The sequence below is a fragment of the Manacus vitellinus genome, unplaced genomic scaffold, assembly GCF_001715985.3.
Source record: "Manacus vitellinus isolate BGI_N305 unplaced genomic scaffold, ASM171598v3 scaffold_2_pilon, whole genome shotgun sequence".
NCBI lineage: Eukaryota > Metazoa > Chordata > Aves > Passeriformes > Pipridae > Manacus > Manacus vitellinus.
In genome coordinates, this window is record NW_021940208.1 from 13,789,628 (window position 1) to 13,809,451 (window position 19,824).

Here is a 19,824-nt window from a genome sequence, read left to right on the forward strand (position 1 = left end):
CATTGTTTGGAGAGTCTGAATATGCTTCCTGAAGGATTGGTATATGCTACTTCACTGGACTGTGAAAACGATATTTAATACAAAATTCAGAGAACATATTTTAAACTTGAGGATTTCCCAAAATAAATAAAAAGTATGAGAAATTCTGGTTCCAGACTAAATTGCTCCTAGACTAATCCTGGTTTCACACTAGGCTCAATGCTTTCCTGTCTGACTCCTGTGAGTTTTGATTTAAGAGTTCTTCCTTTTTCTGTTGGCATGAATCTTGAAAGTTCTTTCACTTCTTTGGTACCATTCCAACTTTCCCAGACTCCATTATATTGTTCTGGTGAAAAATGAGTGAAGAAGCTTCAGTAATTGACCTGAAAACATGGTTAGGTAGTGTGCATGTGTGTTTTATTCAGATCCTGAAGTCATATTTTGAAATAAGATGCAGAAATACTTTATTAATATCTGAGTGCTTTAAACACCAAGTTTTTGTACCTACCTATCAAAAAGTCCCTTGCTGAGATATACATTCTTGTAATTCACAAGATGTATGTGTGAGAAATTCGGTGTTTTGCCAGGAGAAGCTGAGTCTGCCATGTCATACAGAGGTATTGTTTTGATAAACTGTTAAAGTTTTCAAATAACACTTAAAAAAAACACAGCTGGAAAATGTTTATGGTACCTTCCTCTTTGCAAGAGAACTGACTTTTTAAACACAGCTTTTAAAGTATTTACCTTCACCTTTATCTTGCATTTAACACTCAACAGCAAATTAAATTTTGCTGTGAAGTACAGTACTGTGTCAAGAATTCAAAATCTAAGATCCATAGGGTGAGTAGTTTTTTTATAGATTCCCAAACTTCTCCGCTTTGAGTCTTTACAATAATAAAATGCTTGTGGGATTTACAAGATGTTAATAGGTAGAGGCTACTTTGAACTCATGCAAGGAGGGCTATGTTGCCTGTTTTTTCAGCTGTACTTTACAAAGTAACATCTGAACTATTTTTATACACATTCCTTGTATAAATTTTATCTGAAGAAAAATAATTTATTGAGATATTCTTTTTGAATTTCACAGAACTCTTGTTTTATTGGATTTAACAATGATTTTAAGGACAATTTTGTATGTTGAAAAAACAGGGTTTATTAGTTGCAGTGTAGTAAGTCTAGCTTAATGTTCTTCTACTGTTTTGTTAATCAGCTAAGTTAAATTTTCAATAATTATCTCTAATATATATATATTACTAAATGGGGGTTTTTGTTCTAGTCTTTTCAAACCTTTTTCACTGTTCCCCAGCGCATTAAGTCTGGCAGAGATGGCAGTGCACGTAACCGCAGAGAAGGAGGTGGTGGTAAGTACACAAGGCCTCTGCTTAAATATGCAATTTGTCAGGATCCTAAAGAAAACAGTTTTTCTGAAAGTGTTTGTAAAGTCTCCTTACATTCTGAAATGCACACAAATATGCATTGAGCAATATGGAAGTACTTCACAAATTGTTTCAAACTTTTGGATTATCTCATTGCTGTATGAAACCACGACTGGTACAGTAGCATGGATTTGGTCTAACATTTGTGTTTCATATACAGATATCAGGGTATTTCTAAGGCTAAATTTCTGCTTTTTTTCAGTACTGCGGACTTGAACATTTTTATCCCATTAACTTGGTATTTGAACACTTTTATCCCGTTAACTTTGGAATATTTACTATAAGGAATCATTTATGATAACAAAACAGAACACATAAGCCACAAAACCAGGAATTCATTGTTTCTTTATTTAACATGGAGGAAAGGGAATTTTTTGCCCACTGTCTAATCTACTATGTTAGATGTTCATTACAAGTTCAAGAGACTGTTCTGTGCAACCAACTCCATAATAAGGATAACATACCCTTAGTGTCTTTGAGTTCTTCCTTCCCCTTTTCCCAGTATAGCAGAAGCGAAGTATTAGAGTCTTCCCCAGAGGAAAGCTTGCTCACTGACTACCGAGTCTCTCTGCTTCTATAGATTTACAATGCTGACTTCCATAAATATAAAACTCATGCAATGCAAGTCAGGAAACTGTCCTGCTTCGTCTTTTCTGCACTAGGTAGCCTGCATATTGCAGAGCTAATGATTTTTCCCTCCCATTATTAAATCCATGAAATGTTAGTAATGTAAACCTAAATGTTCCCCACTGCCACTGTAAGGAAACTAGCAGAATTAAGGCTTCTTCAGCCACCTGGACAAAAAAAAAAAAATCTGTATTTTGACCCAAAAATGAAATGGTTTCTTTGCATTGTGCTTTTAGTTTATCTTAATATCAATGGGTCTCATAAAAAGATATCCCCTATAAATTCTTGCATCTCTTCCCTTCCTTTTACAGAGAAATAATTTATTATTTTTTTTCTTATTTGGTAACTTTATTTCTCCATCTACATAGCAGATATTTTACAACATGTATCAAATTCTATAGGGCCATGAAAAGTCATGGAAATTATTAGTGTAATCTGAAGATGATCTTAAAATGCTGTTACATTTATGAAGACTACTCTCCTGGATTCTCCAAGGCTTAAGAGTGAGTGTTGGGTGCTTAAGAGAGATCGTATTCCTTTTTCAGCTCAGTAGTTTCACTAGAGAAGCTTTTAAATCATTTCTTGATATGTAGAAGAAACTCCATACACCTAGGATTGAATTTTACCTGTTCTGGGCCTCAGGCCAAAGTAATTCTTGGAGTGAAATTCCTTGATTTGGTAACAGACAGGAATGAAAATGTTTTTGGTCTCTCCTGTGTTACATAAACCCTGTGATCAGGCAGCCAGCTAGAGGTGCCAACAAAACATTGGTGTGAGACAGGATTGGTCCTTATTCTCTGTCATAAAGTAAGATCCACTTTGTCTTATAATAAATAGAAATGAAGAGCAGCACTGGTAGCAGGCAAGGATATTTACAGCTATGCAAAACATTGCACCAGGCATGTAGGCAAAGGGCACAAAGAGTCTCTTATCTTACAGCTCTGTTTCATAATTATCCCCACCCTCATTAGTGAAAAAGGGGTATGTTATCAGGAGAGAGTGAGTTAGTAATTGAGCAAAAGATATAAATACTGATCAGGCTGAAAGGATGCTAAAACAACCCTAATCCCCCAAACTACCAGTTTGTCAATACTTATTTTAAAGACAGAAGTATCTATGGAAAATTGTCCTTTTTTTTTAAAATTAAAAAAAGAGAATGAGAGGGTAAGCAGGGACAGAATTGACCTAGAATTTGCCCTATCCATAATTCTTACATTGTCGCTGGAGATACTATGTCAAGGATATGAAAGAATGGAAAAAACCAGTTTGGGAACAAGTCTGTATAAGAGCATGTTTGAGAAGTCTTCGTTATACAAATTCAGTGCCAAAGATCCAGCCTCTCTGGAAATGATTCTGCAAACACGCAGAGGTACAAAGAAGGTCCTGTATTGAGCCTGGAGTTAACTTGTCTGCTGGGGTTCTTAATTAAAAGTTGTGGTGAGATACTTACATGTATTTTTAGCAAAAGTTAAAGGCGTTATGCACATTTTAACTGGTAGTATTGACTCTGGGGAGCCTTATCAGTGAAGAAACTGCACACTCACAGCGTCAGATGTTAAGGACTATGTTGCAGTTTGTCTACCTTTTACCGAGGATTACTGAGTAATTTTGTCTAATGTTTGGCATTATTCAGCTGGGTTATGAGCTGTATTTTTGAAGTGTAATAAATTTCTGTACATGGCCTGTGTCAAGACACATGTGAAATATAAACATGGGTTATTTTATTTCATAATGACTTCAAAAGAAGAATTAAAAGAAATGGTATACATTTTAAGATTAGTCTTTTCCAGTGGTGTTGCCAAGACCAAAAGGGATCGTTTTTCTACACCATATGAGGGATATGCCATCATTACTGAACCCAGTGAAGCATGGAATCCTCCTTAGCTCAGTACTTACTAGCTAAATTAACGTACTTACTAGCTAAATGAAGTGTGTATGCATTCCAAATATTTTAGGTATGATGCCTGTTTTATTTCTTCCCTCTTAGCAGCTCGCTGTCCCCATACTTGCTGGCATTCCTAACAGATTTTTTTTTTCCCCAAGTATTTTGTCCCTATATAGTTATTTATATTATAAGTATTAATAATTCAGACTTTCTTGGTCTAGGAAATATGATCTACAATTGCTATTAAAGAGGAAGCTAAGAGGAAAGAGAACTAAGCCAACAGGATTTGTACTTCAAAGGGCATCCACTACTTTGCCAATATAAATTAAAACAGAAGGTGTATGAGATACACTAATCCTATTGTGCAAATTGTGCTTTAGTGTATGTATGAATGGCACACAGAATGGAAACATGGAGACCAAGAAAACTGACATGTGTATCAACATCAGTTAAAGTCTGCTCTTGTCATGTGAGGAAGATGAGCATTAAATCTAAAATGCCTACCTAAAATTGAACACATTTGTCACTCTTATTATAAAAAGTGAAATTTTCTTCTCGCCACAGTTATCAGAGTTATGATTTTCAATCTTACTTGATTTATGTTGGAAGGAGATGACGCTGATATGGTCCTGTTAAAATTATTCTTTTTACTATGTGAAAGGAGAAAGAAAAAGAAAAAAAAACAAAACCAAAGCACCACAAAACCCTGCAGGAAGCTAACAGTACATCTCAGTTTAGGCAGTTCTCAAAGATTTCCTTTCCAATAATATTTTCTTGTTTTCGTGCTCATTTTTTTTGTGTTTTGCAGAAATATGATGGTAACATTCAGAATTTAGAAGTTAGGGCACTGTGGTTTTTACTACCATAAGAAATTTTTATTGTTTAATAGCACAGTGCCTTTAGATAATGAAAAGTATGACTTTAAGGAATACATTGCCATAGCAGTGTTTGCTTGGTCTCTGCATTTGCCCAGCTCCCTGAATGGGTTTGTACTGGATCAGAGGAGCCATGGAGTCTCAGACAGGAGCCCAAAGAAGCAGTGTTGAATTCAGAAGATGAAAGGCTGAGCACTTTGCATTCTCCTTATTACCTAAGCCTGTCCAGATGAATTTGGAAAGGACACCATGTGAGAGTAATTTAGGTGTCTTTTCCCTTTTTTGTTCCACTGATGATGGTGCTAGTGGAGAAATTGGTTTGTCCGTCCCGTATTCAAACACCTCTTACCATCCCATAGGGATTTCCTCATATATTATGGAAGCACATTATAAATGTTACGGCTGTAGGCATCACAGATAATCTTGACTGAGAGGCAAGAGATTTTCTTGCTACCCTGCAGCCAGGACCTCATGATCACTTATATTTTCTAGGCTTTGTGTGCCTGTTGATGCCTCATTAATTAAAAGTCATTGTGAGATGGTTCCATTGGCTGTGTGTGCAAAATAGGAAAAATGTTTTCTTAATAGACAGGGAAATCTCTGAGTGAAGATAATATCTTAAGTTTTCTGCTATGAACTCACCTGAGGAGTTAGCTGAACTGACACACCAGATCAAATCAAAATAACCTGCAATGGAGTTAAAAATTGCATCACTTCCCATGCCGTTTCACAGTTTTAATATAATACTCTGCCTTCTACACTGAACTTACTCTTCTCTTTGGTCAAACCAATGCCCATTGTTCTCCAAAGATAGTGTCTGTATTCCAAATATGAAAGATACACAAAGCTGCATTAAAAGGCATTCTGGATTCAATGGAGCATTAACCCACTGTGCACTTTGTTACATAAGCATCTTGCAGAGGAGGTGGATTACCAAACAACCTTACCCTTTATTATCTTTTCCTAATGAGTAAAATGGTACTAAAAATTCTAATTTACATCCTTTGTGATACTGGAGGAGTATCGAGTGCACTAGTCTCGTCACTGTAATTGCAACTAGTGAGATTCCTTTAAAAAATAAATACAAATACTGTGGATTTTATGGATTGGAGTACAGACAGGTATCATGCGACGTAAAAAGTACAGAAACACATAAAAAGATTTAGAATGTTTTTTGCTAGATATCACTTCCTAAAATAGGATTATTACAAAATAGGATTACTCTTGAAGTATGTTGCTTTATTTATTTTTCTGCCATATAAAACTAACCAATTTTTTTAAACTTAAGTTTTATGCTTTTATTCTTTTTTTCCCCCTCCAAATTCTATGTGGAGGAATTAATTCAAATTAGTTTTTGTAAGATGTTGAACAAATATAAATAAATGGAACATATTATAATAGAATAAATTAAATAACCTAAATACAGTAGTATGGCCATGACTTTTAAACAGATGAGAGAAAGGAATGCACTGTAAAAGGTATCAGCATGCAGTCTATTATTTATGTCTTTGTATGCATAGTCCCCAGTTAAGGCTACTGAGGGGAAGATAATGTCAGCATGATAATCCAAGTCTCAAGTATAATTGTTTTACAGAGTAAATGTATTTATAAATCAGATTTTAAAAATATATTGACCAACTCTACTTAATTAGTTACTGTTGCTTTTTCAACTGAAACGTGGAGCCGTGTTCCTTGCAGTCAGTTTATGTGTCTGTGACCACATTTTCACCCCAAAGTGAGTACACAGGGACTGCCTCCACATGAACTATAATAATAACAAAATTAATAAAAGCACAATAAGTAAATAAGGAAGAGGGATTTGTTGCAGTGAAGGCTTCTTTGATACAGAGAACAATTTAGTTCAGCAGTGGTCATCCATTATTCAAAAGCTGTCTTTAATTAGGAGCATGTGTTTGTATAGTTAATACAGTAATGCAGATAGAATTAATTTGCAGTTTGAGAAATGTCTGCTTGTACTCCTTTGATTGCAAGTGCAATCAGAAAGACATTAACACTCAAAGCTGTGTTATTAGCAGAGAAAAACTACAAATAAAGCTTTTTATCCACAGTTTTTATTATTATACTTTGACCCAATGTTAGTTTTATTTTCTTCTGTGTATTACTTTGATGAAAGTTAGTTTCATTCCCTAATCCAAAACGTGTATAAAATCTTTTTCCTGGATAGGGTGAGGGCAGCAGGGAATGGTGAGTAGAATCTGTAAAACTCACCTCCCAAAAGTATCCGCGTCTGTGATAAAATGCTTTAAAAACAATTCCTTCCCTGAAGTTCTCTTCACTGTAGGATAACAAAATCCTGAAGTCTGCATTGCAAGCTTGTGTTCCTTAACATTGCCAAATTATGTGTGAATGTATACTGGATAAAAACATGTAGATGATTTATCTGCAAACAGAACTAGAAAAAGTAACTTTGAAATGAGATTTAAACTTCTGGCAGATCATGTTAAATGGTCAACAGAATTTTTAATAGCTGCTGTATTGGCAGGCAAATCCTGTATCTCATGGCAGAGTGTCAAGAAAAGCTTACCCCAATTGGCTCAAAAACTAGGACATTCCTCCTGAAAGCTGGAACTCTGGGTTTGAACTCCCTCAGGTGAAGGAAGGCATTGAAGCCAGACCTCTCTGTTCCTGAGCTGCTGTCTGACATCTCCATGTAACACAGATGTTGTCAAGCACCTCTTACTTTCTTCAGTATGTACTTTCAAAGGAAAGATGCTTCTCTTCCATGTCTTTAGATATTGTCAGAGCATATTGCAGTCCATGGAGACTTGATGGGGTTTTGCCTGTTAGCCTGATTTAAACTAACTGTGGGCTGCTACCAGAAGAGGTGTTAACCTTGCCTTCACTCTTGCTGAAGATATAATGCTCATCTAGAGGTAAGGTGAGCTGCATTGCTTTGCTGATCCACCCGAAAAAAGTTTTCATTAGGTTACTTCTAAATGTATCAGGAAGATGCTCCACCACAGCCTGCTGCCACTGGACAGCATATGGAAGGGGATACGATGCAGGGCAGGAAGGGCAGGGTGCTCCTTTCTGTGGTGAGGTGGGGCTAGAGTTGTAGGTTCAGAGGAAACGAAAGGTGGAACTCCTTACCTCAGGTTCTTACACATGCAAAAATTTCACAGGGTCACAAGAGAAGAACGGACAAGTTCTTGGAGAGTAAGTCCATCGATCCCATTATTAAACACAAAGAGCTGCCCCGTTTCCCCGAACGGACATTTGATTTACAAACTGTTGGAAGCTAGGAGAGCTACTGTATATGCTTGCTTTACTTACAGTGCTCTTCCCTCAGCATCTTGTGATCTTTTGTATGGACAATAAGCCAGTTTAGATAGACCTTTAATCTAGTAAGGCATCCATATGTTCTTGCTGCTTAAGTGTTAAGAGGACACTGTGCCCATAGACACCTACTCATAGTTTTTTCCAGGGTGTGTTTAGTCAAGGTGGGATGTATTGATCGAATAGAGTACAGTTTCTGGAAACAACAGCCCACCCCCTCTCAGCACTTCTTTTCTTTCCCATTCCTTTTCCTGTGTTCTTGCTGCTTTCCTTGCACTACTTCTAGCATTAATCTCACCCTTTGGTGAGTTGATCCAGTCCATTAAAAACAGTAAATAATGTGTTTGGGCAACTGAATCAAGTCTGAAGCCTGAAAAGCTCTAGTTGTGTGAAGAGCTACATTTACTGACTATTACAGCACTCCACAATTCCATGTACTGTATTGGCTCATAAACAGAACGGGGAGCTTAGGCTCCAGGGTCACAGGCTGAACAACCTGCAGGCATGGCCATTTTGGGCAACTCATTCATAGCAATATGTACTTAAGGAACTTCAGAGCTATGGAAGGGGGAGCAGGGTTGGACATCCAGTAGATGGGGAGAGAAAAAGAGAGGGAAATTGACTTCAAATTTTGGACTTACTGCCTCATTCCTTTCTTGGATGTAACCCTAATAAAACGTAAGGGTCTTAGGGTGTCCAAGAAAGCCTCTGTTTTCAATTGTATATTTTTAGGGCAATGAGATGTGCAGGTAACTTGTGGATATTATGTTTATCCCAGCCAGTTTGGTTTGTTTACCATCCTTCTTTTCCATCTTTTAGTTAATACAAAGTCTTTCACCTTCCTCTGGTAGTATCGCTAAACCCCACGTGTTTTCCTCCTTCACAGTCAAAAACCTTTGATATGCCATCTTCTTCCTCTTTTATTTTCATTATACCCAGTTCTTCTGTTCTGGAACCAACCAATTAAACCTGTGGAGTTTCTTTGACTAGCTCATTCTTCCCCTAGTTTAGTTTCTGCTGCGTTGTTCCTGTCTTTGCAACTCTTTACTGCTTCTTCCAATTTTATTCATTATCTTGTAAATTATTTCTTTTCCACTGCGCAAGACTCTGTGCCTACATCTATCCTACTCTTTTTCTCCTTGTTATCATTTTGTATTTTCCTCTAAACTGTCCTCAAAACATTTTTATCCACACCATCTTTGTTGCACAGGTCTGTCCAGAGCCTGCTGAACTCAAGGGACGTCCCTTTTTGTAGTTTCTCAGCCCTTTGGTTGAGCCCCCCTCAGTCCAACCCATTGATTTCTCTCTATTTCTTCAAATCCTTCGTTAAGTATTCACTTCTTTCATGAAGCCTTTCAGTGAGAATTGGTCTGAGGGATGTAGATGTACATTAAAATACATTTTCTTTGTTTTGAAATTTCACCTGTAATCTGTATTTTGTGAACTTATTCAGTGTTTGACATGTGACTGTGTGTATTAGATCTTGCTTGGAGCAGAGACATTGTTCTTCCAATTTAGGGCTGAGCAAACGAAAGTCTGCAATAGTATTTATAGAGAAATTGAGGTTTGTCATCTTTGTAGAAGTTTGGGGGTTTGTTTGGGTTTTTTCTTTTTAATTGTAACAATATTTATTAAAATAACATTTAGAGTAAATAAGGCAATGGAAATGTGTTGCCAAGTCCAGACTTTGTAATTAATGTTTACTGAATGAAACCCATTTTTGCTCCTTACAGATGGAAGACTTTTAATAACGGTGTTCTTTGGTGTAGTAAATGAGCATGTTTGTATTTGGCTGTATGGCATGCCCTGCTTTTTAAGTATACCAAGTCAAACTTGAAATGTTTTCTCCTAGGACAAAATATATGTCATAAAAACTTTGTTGTAGCAGATGAGATTGAAAGCTTGCCATGAATGTGAAAAAGAGATTGAGAGGTGAACAGAATATTTAAAGTGTCTGGAACACTACTGTGGCAAGAGAATGTTAATCTGATGTTGTCTGGGCAGGAGGCAGCCCTTGGAGCCGACACATTCCTTGGGGCCCCGCTGCAAACTGAGCTGCCAGCACAGTGTTTACAGCAAGATGCAGGGCTAGGATGGTCTGTATACATGAACTGTGCCTGCCTGCCATGCAGACAGCACGTGTCAAATATACCCTTCTCATTAGAAGCAAAGTCAGTGTTGTGTTTAACCTTGACAGTACGGAGCAGGTGGATCACACTGATATATTGGTAAGCACACAGACATAGGAAACGTCCCGTATACCCTGTAACGGTGTTTATATTCACTGTGCTTATTTTAACTCCAAAATGTGACTGTAATTTATAAGCAGCTGAACTGTCAGCATTTGAAGCAGAAATATTTTCAGGTGTTTACTCCAAAGTAAATAAGGCTGTATAGATTTTTTAAAAAACATTAACACACACGTGTATGGACACAGTGTCCATTGTGTTTTAAAGACCACTATTACAACTGAGTACTGTATCCATCATGAAAAGATGGTTTCATCCAAACTTTGTTTGACAGATAGTAGTAGCTAAATTGATGTTGTTCTTGTATCATGATTTCACAGAATATAACAGCATGTTATTTGTCTTCTTTTTTTTTTTCTGTTCCCCAGACAGTGGTGGTACCAAAGGGGAAAGACTGAGTGCCAAACTAAAAGCTTTGCCTGGAACAAATGAACCCTATGAAAGTAGAAGCAGTAAAGAAATAGGCAAGTGGACATCTTAGGCCTTCTTACTTTCCTGGCCCTCACAGACTGGAAAAATAAGGAGAGAAGAAAACATAAATTATTGGAAGAGCATGTAAAATTAGATATTTAGGGAAACACTTTCCTCATTAAAATGAGATTTTAGCTTCATTGTTCAGAGCTCACTATAAAGTAGTTGTAAATATTAGGAAATGTTGCTCATTTATTTTCATATTACTTTCAATATCTGTCTTCTGCATCTTTTAAATCAGTTTCTGTGGGTCTGCAGTCATGAAATCTTCAATAAGATTGAGTTTTCAAAGGGGTTTAAAAACTCAACTCCATGTGGAATGTGGTACTTCCTAAAAAGCCGTTCTTTAAACAAGTAATCAGGCTTGCTGTTCCTTGCACTTTTCCAAAGCCTTTTTCTCACTGTTATATAATAAAGAGAAATTTATTTAAAAAAAAAAAAAAGAAGGGGGGAAAAAAGGCTTCTATCACTAGCACTCAGGAACTTCACTCTAGTGCCCTTCATCAGTTCCTAAATGCAACATTTTGTTCTCCTTTTGTGTTCATATGCTCTTTCTGGTCTGCATTTCAAAGACACCTTACAGATGTGTAGTGCTAAAACCCAATCTTGTGTTTGATTTTGTATGTTTGAAACAAAGCTAAAATTACTTGCAGGTAACCATTTCAAATGTATTTATTTAAATCCCAGATGCCTCCTACATAGATCCACTTGGCCCACAAGCAGAAAGACCAAGAACAGCAGCAAGAAAAAGAACTGAGGAAGATGACTTTGCTGATGAAGAACTAGGAGATGATCTGCTTCCAGAATAGCATATGGGCCACTCAACATTTTTTTTAATCCCTGTAAAAGTTTTAGCTGAAAAACTTTCATTCATTATGATTTTGTAGTAGATTTTGATAAATTATTTGGGAAATATTTTGGATATATGGTACCTTATATTAAAAACCTGTATTTGAAATTGTGGTATCTTTTATAATTGATTTTAAAAAAATAATGGTTATTTTACTCATGCATAAAATCTATACAGGTACTAAAACTCATTGCAAACTATATCAAATGCAGGAAGCTTTTCCTTTCAGAGATAGATATGATGATCATATGAAACACAGAAGCCTGTAAAATTTCACCTTTCAGTGTGAAATACCTCAAAGCAGTGCTTACAAGGTTGAAAATGCCATATCCTTCATCCAAAGCCAGAATTTATTTAAGGCCTGTGAACTGACTTTCTGAAAATGTTGAATGTGACCTTGGTCTTCCTTAAGGCCCCAATTCAACAAAGCACTTAACACTGATACCAAGGAAAGCATCTTAATTTTAGTCTATGCTTAGCTGAACTAGGACCATTTTGCAGTCTCTTGGCAACCTCCTTATTGGTCAGAGTTGGCAGCATTTCAGTCTAGTTTGTTCAGAATTCCTAAGTAGATTGCAGCTTTTGAACCTTAATATTGGAGACTGTGGCACTGACTACACAGTGGTAGCTTTCTACAGCCCAGGCTGAGTATGGGCAAAAATGTTAGTTACAGAAATCATCATTTTGATTATGAACTGAGCAAGTCTGACCTGAAGTTACTGAGACACAGTAAATTCCTTATTTATATCACTTTGGGGTGATAAAAATACTAGTTGTGTGTTCAGAATTTCCTAATAAATATTTGAAAAACTAGTCCACTGAGGTGGCTTGTTTTTAGAACATTAGCATGAGTTTAATAGTTAGAGTTTGGTTATTGTACTTTGAAATGCAAGGATTCAGTCTTCTAAAATTTCCAACACTGTTGTTTCCAGTGCTTGGTGTTGGTGCTCAGACTGTTTCCCAGCTAGTGACACTGGAGAGGTCTCTTCATATCTTCACAAAAGGTTCCTTCCATGTTTTAAAAATATCTGCCCAGCCTCATAGTGTGTCTCTACAAGTGGTCAGGAATGTTGTCCTGTGGGGTTTATGGTACAGCTAATGAGCTACTTCATATGTACCTGCTTCCCATGGTACTGGTGCAGCGCTTGGCCTGGGACTGCACCAGCTTCCTCCTGGAGGGATGAGCAGAACATATGCAGAGTGGCTTATGAACATCCCGAGGAGCTCATCAAAGGAGAGAGACACAGAAAGCTATGGGGTCTGACCCTTCTAAGGGATGGAAAACAACACAAGAAGGATGTGGATGGCACCTGTCTTACTTCTCCAAGTCGTCTTCTTGCCTGCTCCTCAGTCCTGCTGTATCTATTGCTCTGGTCATGGAATGACATATTCCTGGATGTCATAGTAGTTCTTTTCTGTCAGGCTTAGTCTTGGAAGAGCTGGACCCCCAGGATGCAATGTGCCAGGCAGGAGGGAGCATTTTCAGCTACAGACAGCAGTGGTATGAGATATCTGACTTACTCACAGTGAGAGGAAATACTTGGGACCATGGCAAGGAGCATAAATGAACCTGTGAAACAGTGCAAAAGAGAAGACAGACAAGATGCTGTCATGGCGTTCTAACACAAAAACATTTGTGTAGAGCATCTAATCAAACACTGCAATCACACAGACATGTCCATGATGAAGTGGTAGGAATTACTAATAACTTGGGATATGGTTCACAAGTTAGTGAGTGTAGAAACACTCCTGTGGACATCAGAGAGATTTTGACCAGCAGCAGTTTCTTGGTTCAGTTTGTCCTAAGTAACTGTACATTATGTAAAATCCTGTGAATTACAAGGAATTGCACTTTTGTTCCAGTCCTGCACAAACTCACAGGCACTTCTGGAACATGTTGTTTCCTATGCATAAACTCCCAGGAACTTCTGGAACATGTTGTTTCCTACAGCATGAGGATCTGATTATATAATGCTCTGGGTTATAATGTATTTGCATGTTATTTTGTAAGTGCAGTTGAGCTCGTTCTGAACTGACAGAAAGCCATGTGATCCAGCTCCAACACCAGAATAATCAGTCCCACTGACAGTCAAAGTGATGTAGCCCAGGTTCATCTACTTCAAAACCATGTTAACTGTGGCTACATCTCTACTGGAATCGCAGTGTTGCCAGGGCAAGCCCAGAGCAGAGGAGCTGATGTGTAACTGTCTGTACTGTAAGGCCAGTAGCACAGGGGTGCACAGGAGTACAGTTTTGGACCATGACAAATGATCTCCCAGACAATTGCCTTGCATCATCCAAAGGTGAGCCTGGGCCAGGAAGCATTCTTTGTAAGCAGTTTCAGTGCAACTTCCTTCTTCTTTGGTGTGAGGCGTTCTGTGTGAGGGAACACAAGATGTGACATCCCAGCTGGACCCAAGGCTGAAGAGTGATACTTGATGGGGACTAATACACTGGAATCTGTAGAGAAAGAAGCTGCAGGAATGTCCAAAGTGCTGTGTCAGTGTGTTGTTGGAGGGCCTCAAGCTGTTGGTAGGTGAACACACCTGCAAGATTCAGACAGCTCAGGTCTCGAAGGAAGCATGGCCAGGCCAGTGGGGTGTTGTGTTTAAAATAATTACCTGTGTTATATGGGATTATTGTGCTATGTTGATGTGATCATACTGCCCCTGTCCTGAAGATTGGTTAGCATTTAGCTCAGGTGCAATGAGTTACATTGCCTGCTGCCATGTAGGATGCCCTTAGTCTTGTGATAAGTCTCAGAAACCACAGGAGTGGAAGCACTGAATGAGCTAAATAATTCTACCTTCATCCCAGAAATTCAAACAGAAACATTTCCTTGGGTTTGATTGTACAAAACAGACTCCATCTCCAGAAGCCATACTGTGGGCATGTGCTTCCAGCAACATTTAAGCCCCAATTTTGTGTTTATATTCTTAAGTCAGTAGATCAATCATTTAAAATTCCTGAATAAATTTTAGCAAATACAATAGGACTGCTATTATATTAATTTATTCTTTTATATTAGAAGAGTAGCAGTATTAAACCTAGGAAAATGCTAATCCTCTTGAGGAACTGACTTGTGAGCTATTTTAGCTTGTATTATCATGAAAAATGTATTGGTCCCAATATTAAACAATCTTCAGTTGACCTCTCAGACTTGAGATCTTCCTCAGGATTTGCTGGATTTAGTTACATATAAAGTTGCCTTTCTCTTTACATGTATGAAAAATGTACAGTAGCCAAATGTAAATGATTACTTGGGTAGTCATTTATTTATTTATTTCTAAACAAACCTAATCCCACAATATCAAAGTATTCTTAATCATGTATTTCATGTTTTACTTTGAACATTCTTCACTACAGATTACATAACTCATTACTTTTAAAAGAAACCTATTCTAGAGTAACATGGAAATTAAAAGTTGTACAAAGAAAAGATATATAGTTCATAGAATCATGGAATGCTTTTGGCTGAAAGAGCACTTAAAGATCATCTAGTTCTAACCCCCATGTGTAGAGGGGACACCTTTCACTAGACCAGGTTGCTTCAAGCCCCATCCAACCTGGCCTTGAACACTTCCAGGAATGGGGCATCCACAGCTTCTCTGGGCAACCTGTTCCAGTGTTTCATCACGCTCACAGTGAAGAATGTCTTCCTAGTATCTAATCTAAACCTACTCTCTTTCAGTTTAGAGCCATTCCCCCTTGTCCCATCAGTACAGGCCCTTGTAAGAAGTCCCACTCCAGCTTTCTAGTAGGCCCCTTTATGTACAAGAAGGCTACTCTAAGATCTCCCTGGAGCCTTCTCTTCTTCAGGCTGAACAACCCCAACTCTCAGCCTGTTTTCCAGCCCTCTGTTCATCTTCATCCTCTGGACTTGCTTTAACAGGTCAATGCAGGGCACCCCAGAGCTGGATGCAGCACTCCAAGTGGGGTCTCATAAGGGCAGAGTAGAGGGGCAGAATCCCCTCCCTCAACCTGCTGGCCATGCTGCTTTTGATGCAGCCCAGAATACAATTGGCTTTCTGGGCTGCAAGTGCACACTGCTCGGTTACATTGAACTTCTCATCAACCAACACCCCCAAGTCCTTCTCCTCAGGGCTCTCAATCCATTGTCCACCTAGCCTGTGTTTGTGCTTGGAATTGCCAATAAATAGATCTGCAGGTATTACGAAGAAGTGCCGTTTCTCTTCTTGGTTCCTTTGCTAGCATAGTCTGAGACTGTTAGAAATTAATTTAATTTGCTAGGCTTTGATTGTTCTTGATGTCAAAGGCACCTTTTTGGTAGAAAGGCTATTTTTAACCTGTTTGCTCCTTGGTTTCCACCTTTGCAAAATGAAGTCCATTGAGGATTCTTCACTTTGCAAGAATTTCACTTTTGCAATGCTGAATTGCCTAACAACTGTAAATCTCAGTGCTGAGATCCTGCTGTAGAAGATGTTATGCCGTGGAAGCTGCAAAGTGGTATTACAATCCTTACAAGTGCAGGGAAGATGAATGGGAACAGAACAATTTGGGTGACAGGTTATCTGCAAACAGAATGTGAAGGAGACGGGTATCTTTGGGGAATAATTTAATTCTCTGTCTGAAGATTTATGCCTACTGGTGATGGCAGCTGAATGTTTGGTCCACTCACAATACAAGTTGTTCAACTTTAAGGTCTATATGATGATTTTTTAAATGTTTTTCAGATCATTATTTCAGATAGAGACCGGATCTCATTAATGTACACACTGCTGTAGCAGGATGGGGATAAACATTTGGAATATGCCAGTTTAGAGCAGTTCTGCCATTGCTGTGACAAGCACATTATGTGGTATCATTAATAATGCTTGTCAAAATAATGTGATTGATTTATGTGTGAGCCAAAGTATCTGGAATCAGCTATCATGCAAGGGCAGCTATGGAAGACAACAATCCCAACCAAGAAAAAGTCCTGACAAGGTTGCTTGTTGCTTGTTAATGTGTCTGGAACAATGAAGACACAAACCTTCTGTGTTTTTCATGAAACACATTTCAGTGTTTAACGTGGCATGAAATGCTCTGATGGAACCACATCAGAAAACGTTTCTTCTTATTCATACCAACTCACTAAAAATGTCTGCCTTATTCTTGCACAGGTTAGTTTTCTTTTGAACATCCTGACTTTCTCATAGCAGGGTTTTGTAGAACTGAAATTCTTATTATCTGGCATTGATCACTATGGTGATAATCTCAGGAGAGAGGCAGATGCCACTCCCAAGTATAAATGTTGAATGACAATTACCAGAAAGAGTATTTAGAATATTATGTAAAAGTGAAAGAAATACGTTTCCTTCTGCCTCTCCTATAAGTGACAAGTTTCTCTTCCCCTTCTTCTCAAAATTTACTCTTTGTTTTGGTTAAAAAGGGATAATATAAGGGGAATAAAGGAGGATAAGAAATGGTAAGGCACACCATGAAGGTCACCAGAATCCAATAAAATAGAATGTGAAGATTTGATCAGGCTATAGATTAAATGTTTTCATATAAGGAGATGAACTGCTATCTTCATTTGTAATACACTTGGGTCAGGAAACTGGAAAGTTAAAGATAATATGTTGTTGGAACACTAAGGGGAAACACCAGAAGCTTGGGACACTATCGAGAAGAACACTTATGACTGGAGGCTGGCAGGTGAGGGAGGGCTGAGAGGAGAGGGCAGGGAGGAGGGCAGGGAAGGGAGGGCTCCTGCACTTCCATGAGCAGGGCGAAGGCAGGGGGTGCCTTTGGTGCAACAGATGGTGGCTGTTCCTCCTTTGTCCTCCAGAACTGGAGGCTCACCCAAGGACATGACCAGACCATGGTCCACTCCTTTCCTCCCCCACTCAACCAGAGAGATTTACTACTTTCTACAAGGACACTGATATAAAGATAAGGAATTGAAAATGATACCAGCTTCTGGCACCAAGCCCAGTGATGTAGTGGGAACGGGATGGTGGGCAGCAGACTGGCAATGGCCCGTGTCACTGTGGGGATGGTGACATAGCCAGCCTGCAGTGGGTGTCTCCTGGATGCTTGTGAGATTTGGCACTGGTAGCCTTGGCATGAGGCTGGGAGGACCACAGGCAGGGAGGCAGGGGCTGCCCATGGCAATGGAGGGTTGCTGCTCCAGCTGACCCTGTTGTCAAGAGCATGGGCTGGATGTTCTGTGCTCCCATTGCTGGGAATTTTCAGCTGAGGCTATCAAAGGAAAACATCTCACTGCCCCGTTTTCTCTTAGCAAACAGCATGAGCCATGGAATTCCCTATAGATTCACATACAGGTGCATATGCCTGTTATTCTGAAATCATTGATTGAAATATTATCATGTATTGCATCAAATTCAGGACAGACTTTGTATAAATAAATATTTTTTTCCAGTATTTAATTACATAGATGTTTTAAGCCCCCCTCAAATTCTGAGAAACTTACAGATCAGCTCCAATGACAATGACACTGGTTAGTAATTTCTCGAAGTCAGAGAAGAACCTAATTTGCCAAATGTATTAGTGAATTTTTTATAACTCAGATGTCTCTGGGGTAGAGTATGCCACGAGAACTGTCATTGTACTCTTTCAGATCCTGTGTAATAGAATCTCATTTGCTGCCCTTCTGTGATTCTTATTATTTGAATCAATGAGATTGTTAATAAGACAGTACAATGCAAGTAATGTACAGAATTAGAATATTGCCTAAATAAGACTCAAAGCCTTAAATTCACTGGCAATTTGATGCTTGTGCCATTGTTTTCTCTTCATCTGCTCTGATTTTTTGAGGCAGACCTCTCCCAGAAAGGCCAATATAAAGGAAGTGCCTAAAATTCCTTTTGGAAAACCAAGTGTGACATCCTTACGCTACTCAGAAAGCACTGAGAAAAGATACCGGTTTATCTACGGAAGAGTAATATAAAAAGATCTGCTGTGATAAATATTTGCCATGTTACCACACATATCACTGGAAGATGCTGAAGTAACACAAGGCCAGGTGCAGCGCCGAGCTCAGGAGTTAGACTGTACTGGGTTAAATGGAATCTGCCTTGCCCCAGTCTCTCACCTGAGGATAAGACTCCAAAGGAAAGTTTTTAATTGAATTTTAAACAGTCCTTCCTCAAAGTCAAAACCTGATTCAAATCCCACACAGTTCAAGGTTAAGACACTACTCATAAGTGATACTGACCTGTGATGCATACAGTACCAAAATCACTAAAAAATCCCAGTTAGACTTAACTCAATGACTTTTCAGAAACCATGAAATCAAGTCACTTCATTATGAATGCCAGTTTGTTCTGTTTCAATTCCAGTCTGGTCGGTGAACCTGATGTCTTGTATTTCTGTGGTACAAAGCTGGGGTTTCTCAGCCCTTTTATGATTTATGATTCCTATTTTCCCTCATTCCTGATCAGTATTTCCATATTGACTATCCTTATACTAAATGCCTCAATAGATGTACAGGGCTTTAATATAGCACATGAAACATTTGATTCAAGTAATAAATTCTCAAGGTTGTTTTTAATGCTGACCAGTTCAGTGTACCACATCTTTAATGATCCAGAGTACTACAGATGCTTTTTTTTGTAGGTTGTGCCAGAGGCAATAAATACATTGCATTATGTGTTTTTAAAAGTACCAGCAAGCCAGCACAGAATAGATGGAGAAGTCATTAGAGGTGAGACTCACCTCAACTTCATCTAGATGTGTATCATGCAAGTTTCTCACCTTCTGAAGCGGCTCTTCTTCCAGTGAGCAGAGTGACACTGCAGTGGGTGTCTGCCACAGGCCACCTGAGCAGGAGGAACTGGCGGATCAGGCTGTCGCACAGACAGCTCCAAGCGACCTCACCTTCGCCAGTCCCAGTCTTCATGAGGGACATCAACCACCCCAGTGCCTGCTGGGGATGTTTCTGGAGAAACGCGCCAGAGGTGCTGCCAAGTCGGCGATCCCAGACCGCTACGAGGGACAGTGCCAATTGCTCTAGAGTGACTGGGAGAGCCCGGGCTGCAGCGGTCCCTTCCCCAGCTGCAGTCACACAGCCAGGGCTGGGCTATTTCCAGCTGTAAATCCCCGCGTTTTTTCACATCAGCCTTGACCCTTTGGCTCTGACTGGGCCAAGTCCCCCTGGCTCTGCCTCACTCTCGAGCCCTGGACGCCAAGT

General features: G+C 38.9%; 1 protein-coding gene and 1 long non-coding RNA gene across 4 annotated transcripts in view; one reads left to right on the plus strand and one right to left on the minus strand.

The window, feature by feature from the left end:
• Positions 1 to 11,777, plus strand: part of IFT88 (intraflagellar transport 88) — a 44,593-nt gene extending 32,816 nt beyond the window's left edge. Inside the window, exons 24-26 of one of the 3 annotated variants that reach the window (XM_018071341.2) lie at positions 1,286 to 1,340; positions 10,717 to 10,812; positions 11,507 to 11,628. In XM_018071341.2, the coding sequence (XP_017926830.1) occupies positions 1,286 to 1,340; positions 10,717 to 10,812; positions 11,507 to 11,628 (273 nt within the window). Of the gene's footprint in view, positions 1 to 1,285; positions 1,341 to 10,716; positions 10,813 to 11,506 lie in introns of all 3 variants that reach the window. The other 2 variants (XM_018071339.2, XM_029960901.1) reach the window with 2 other exon arrangements.
• On the minus strand, positions 10,092 to 19,748 carry LOC108639447. The gene is made up of 3 exons (XR_001920507.2): positions 19,389 to 19,748; positions 12,788 to 13,239; positions 10,092 to 11,220 (listed from the first exon to the last, which is right to left on the minus strand). It is a non-coding gene; the product is annotated as an uncharacterized LOC108639447 (long non-coding RNA).
• Positions 19,749 to 19,824: the final 76 nt, after the last annotated feature.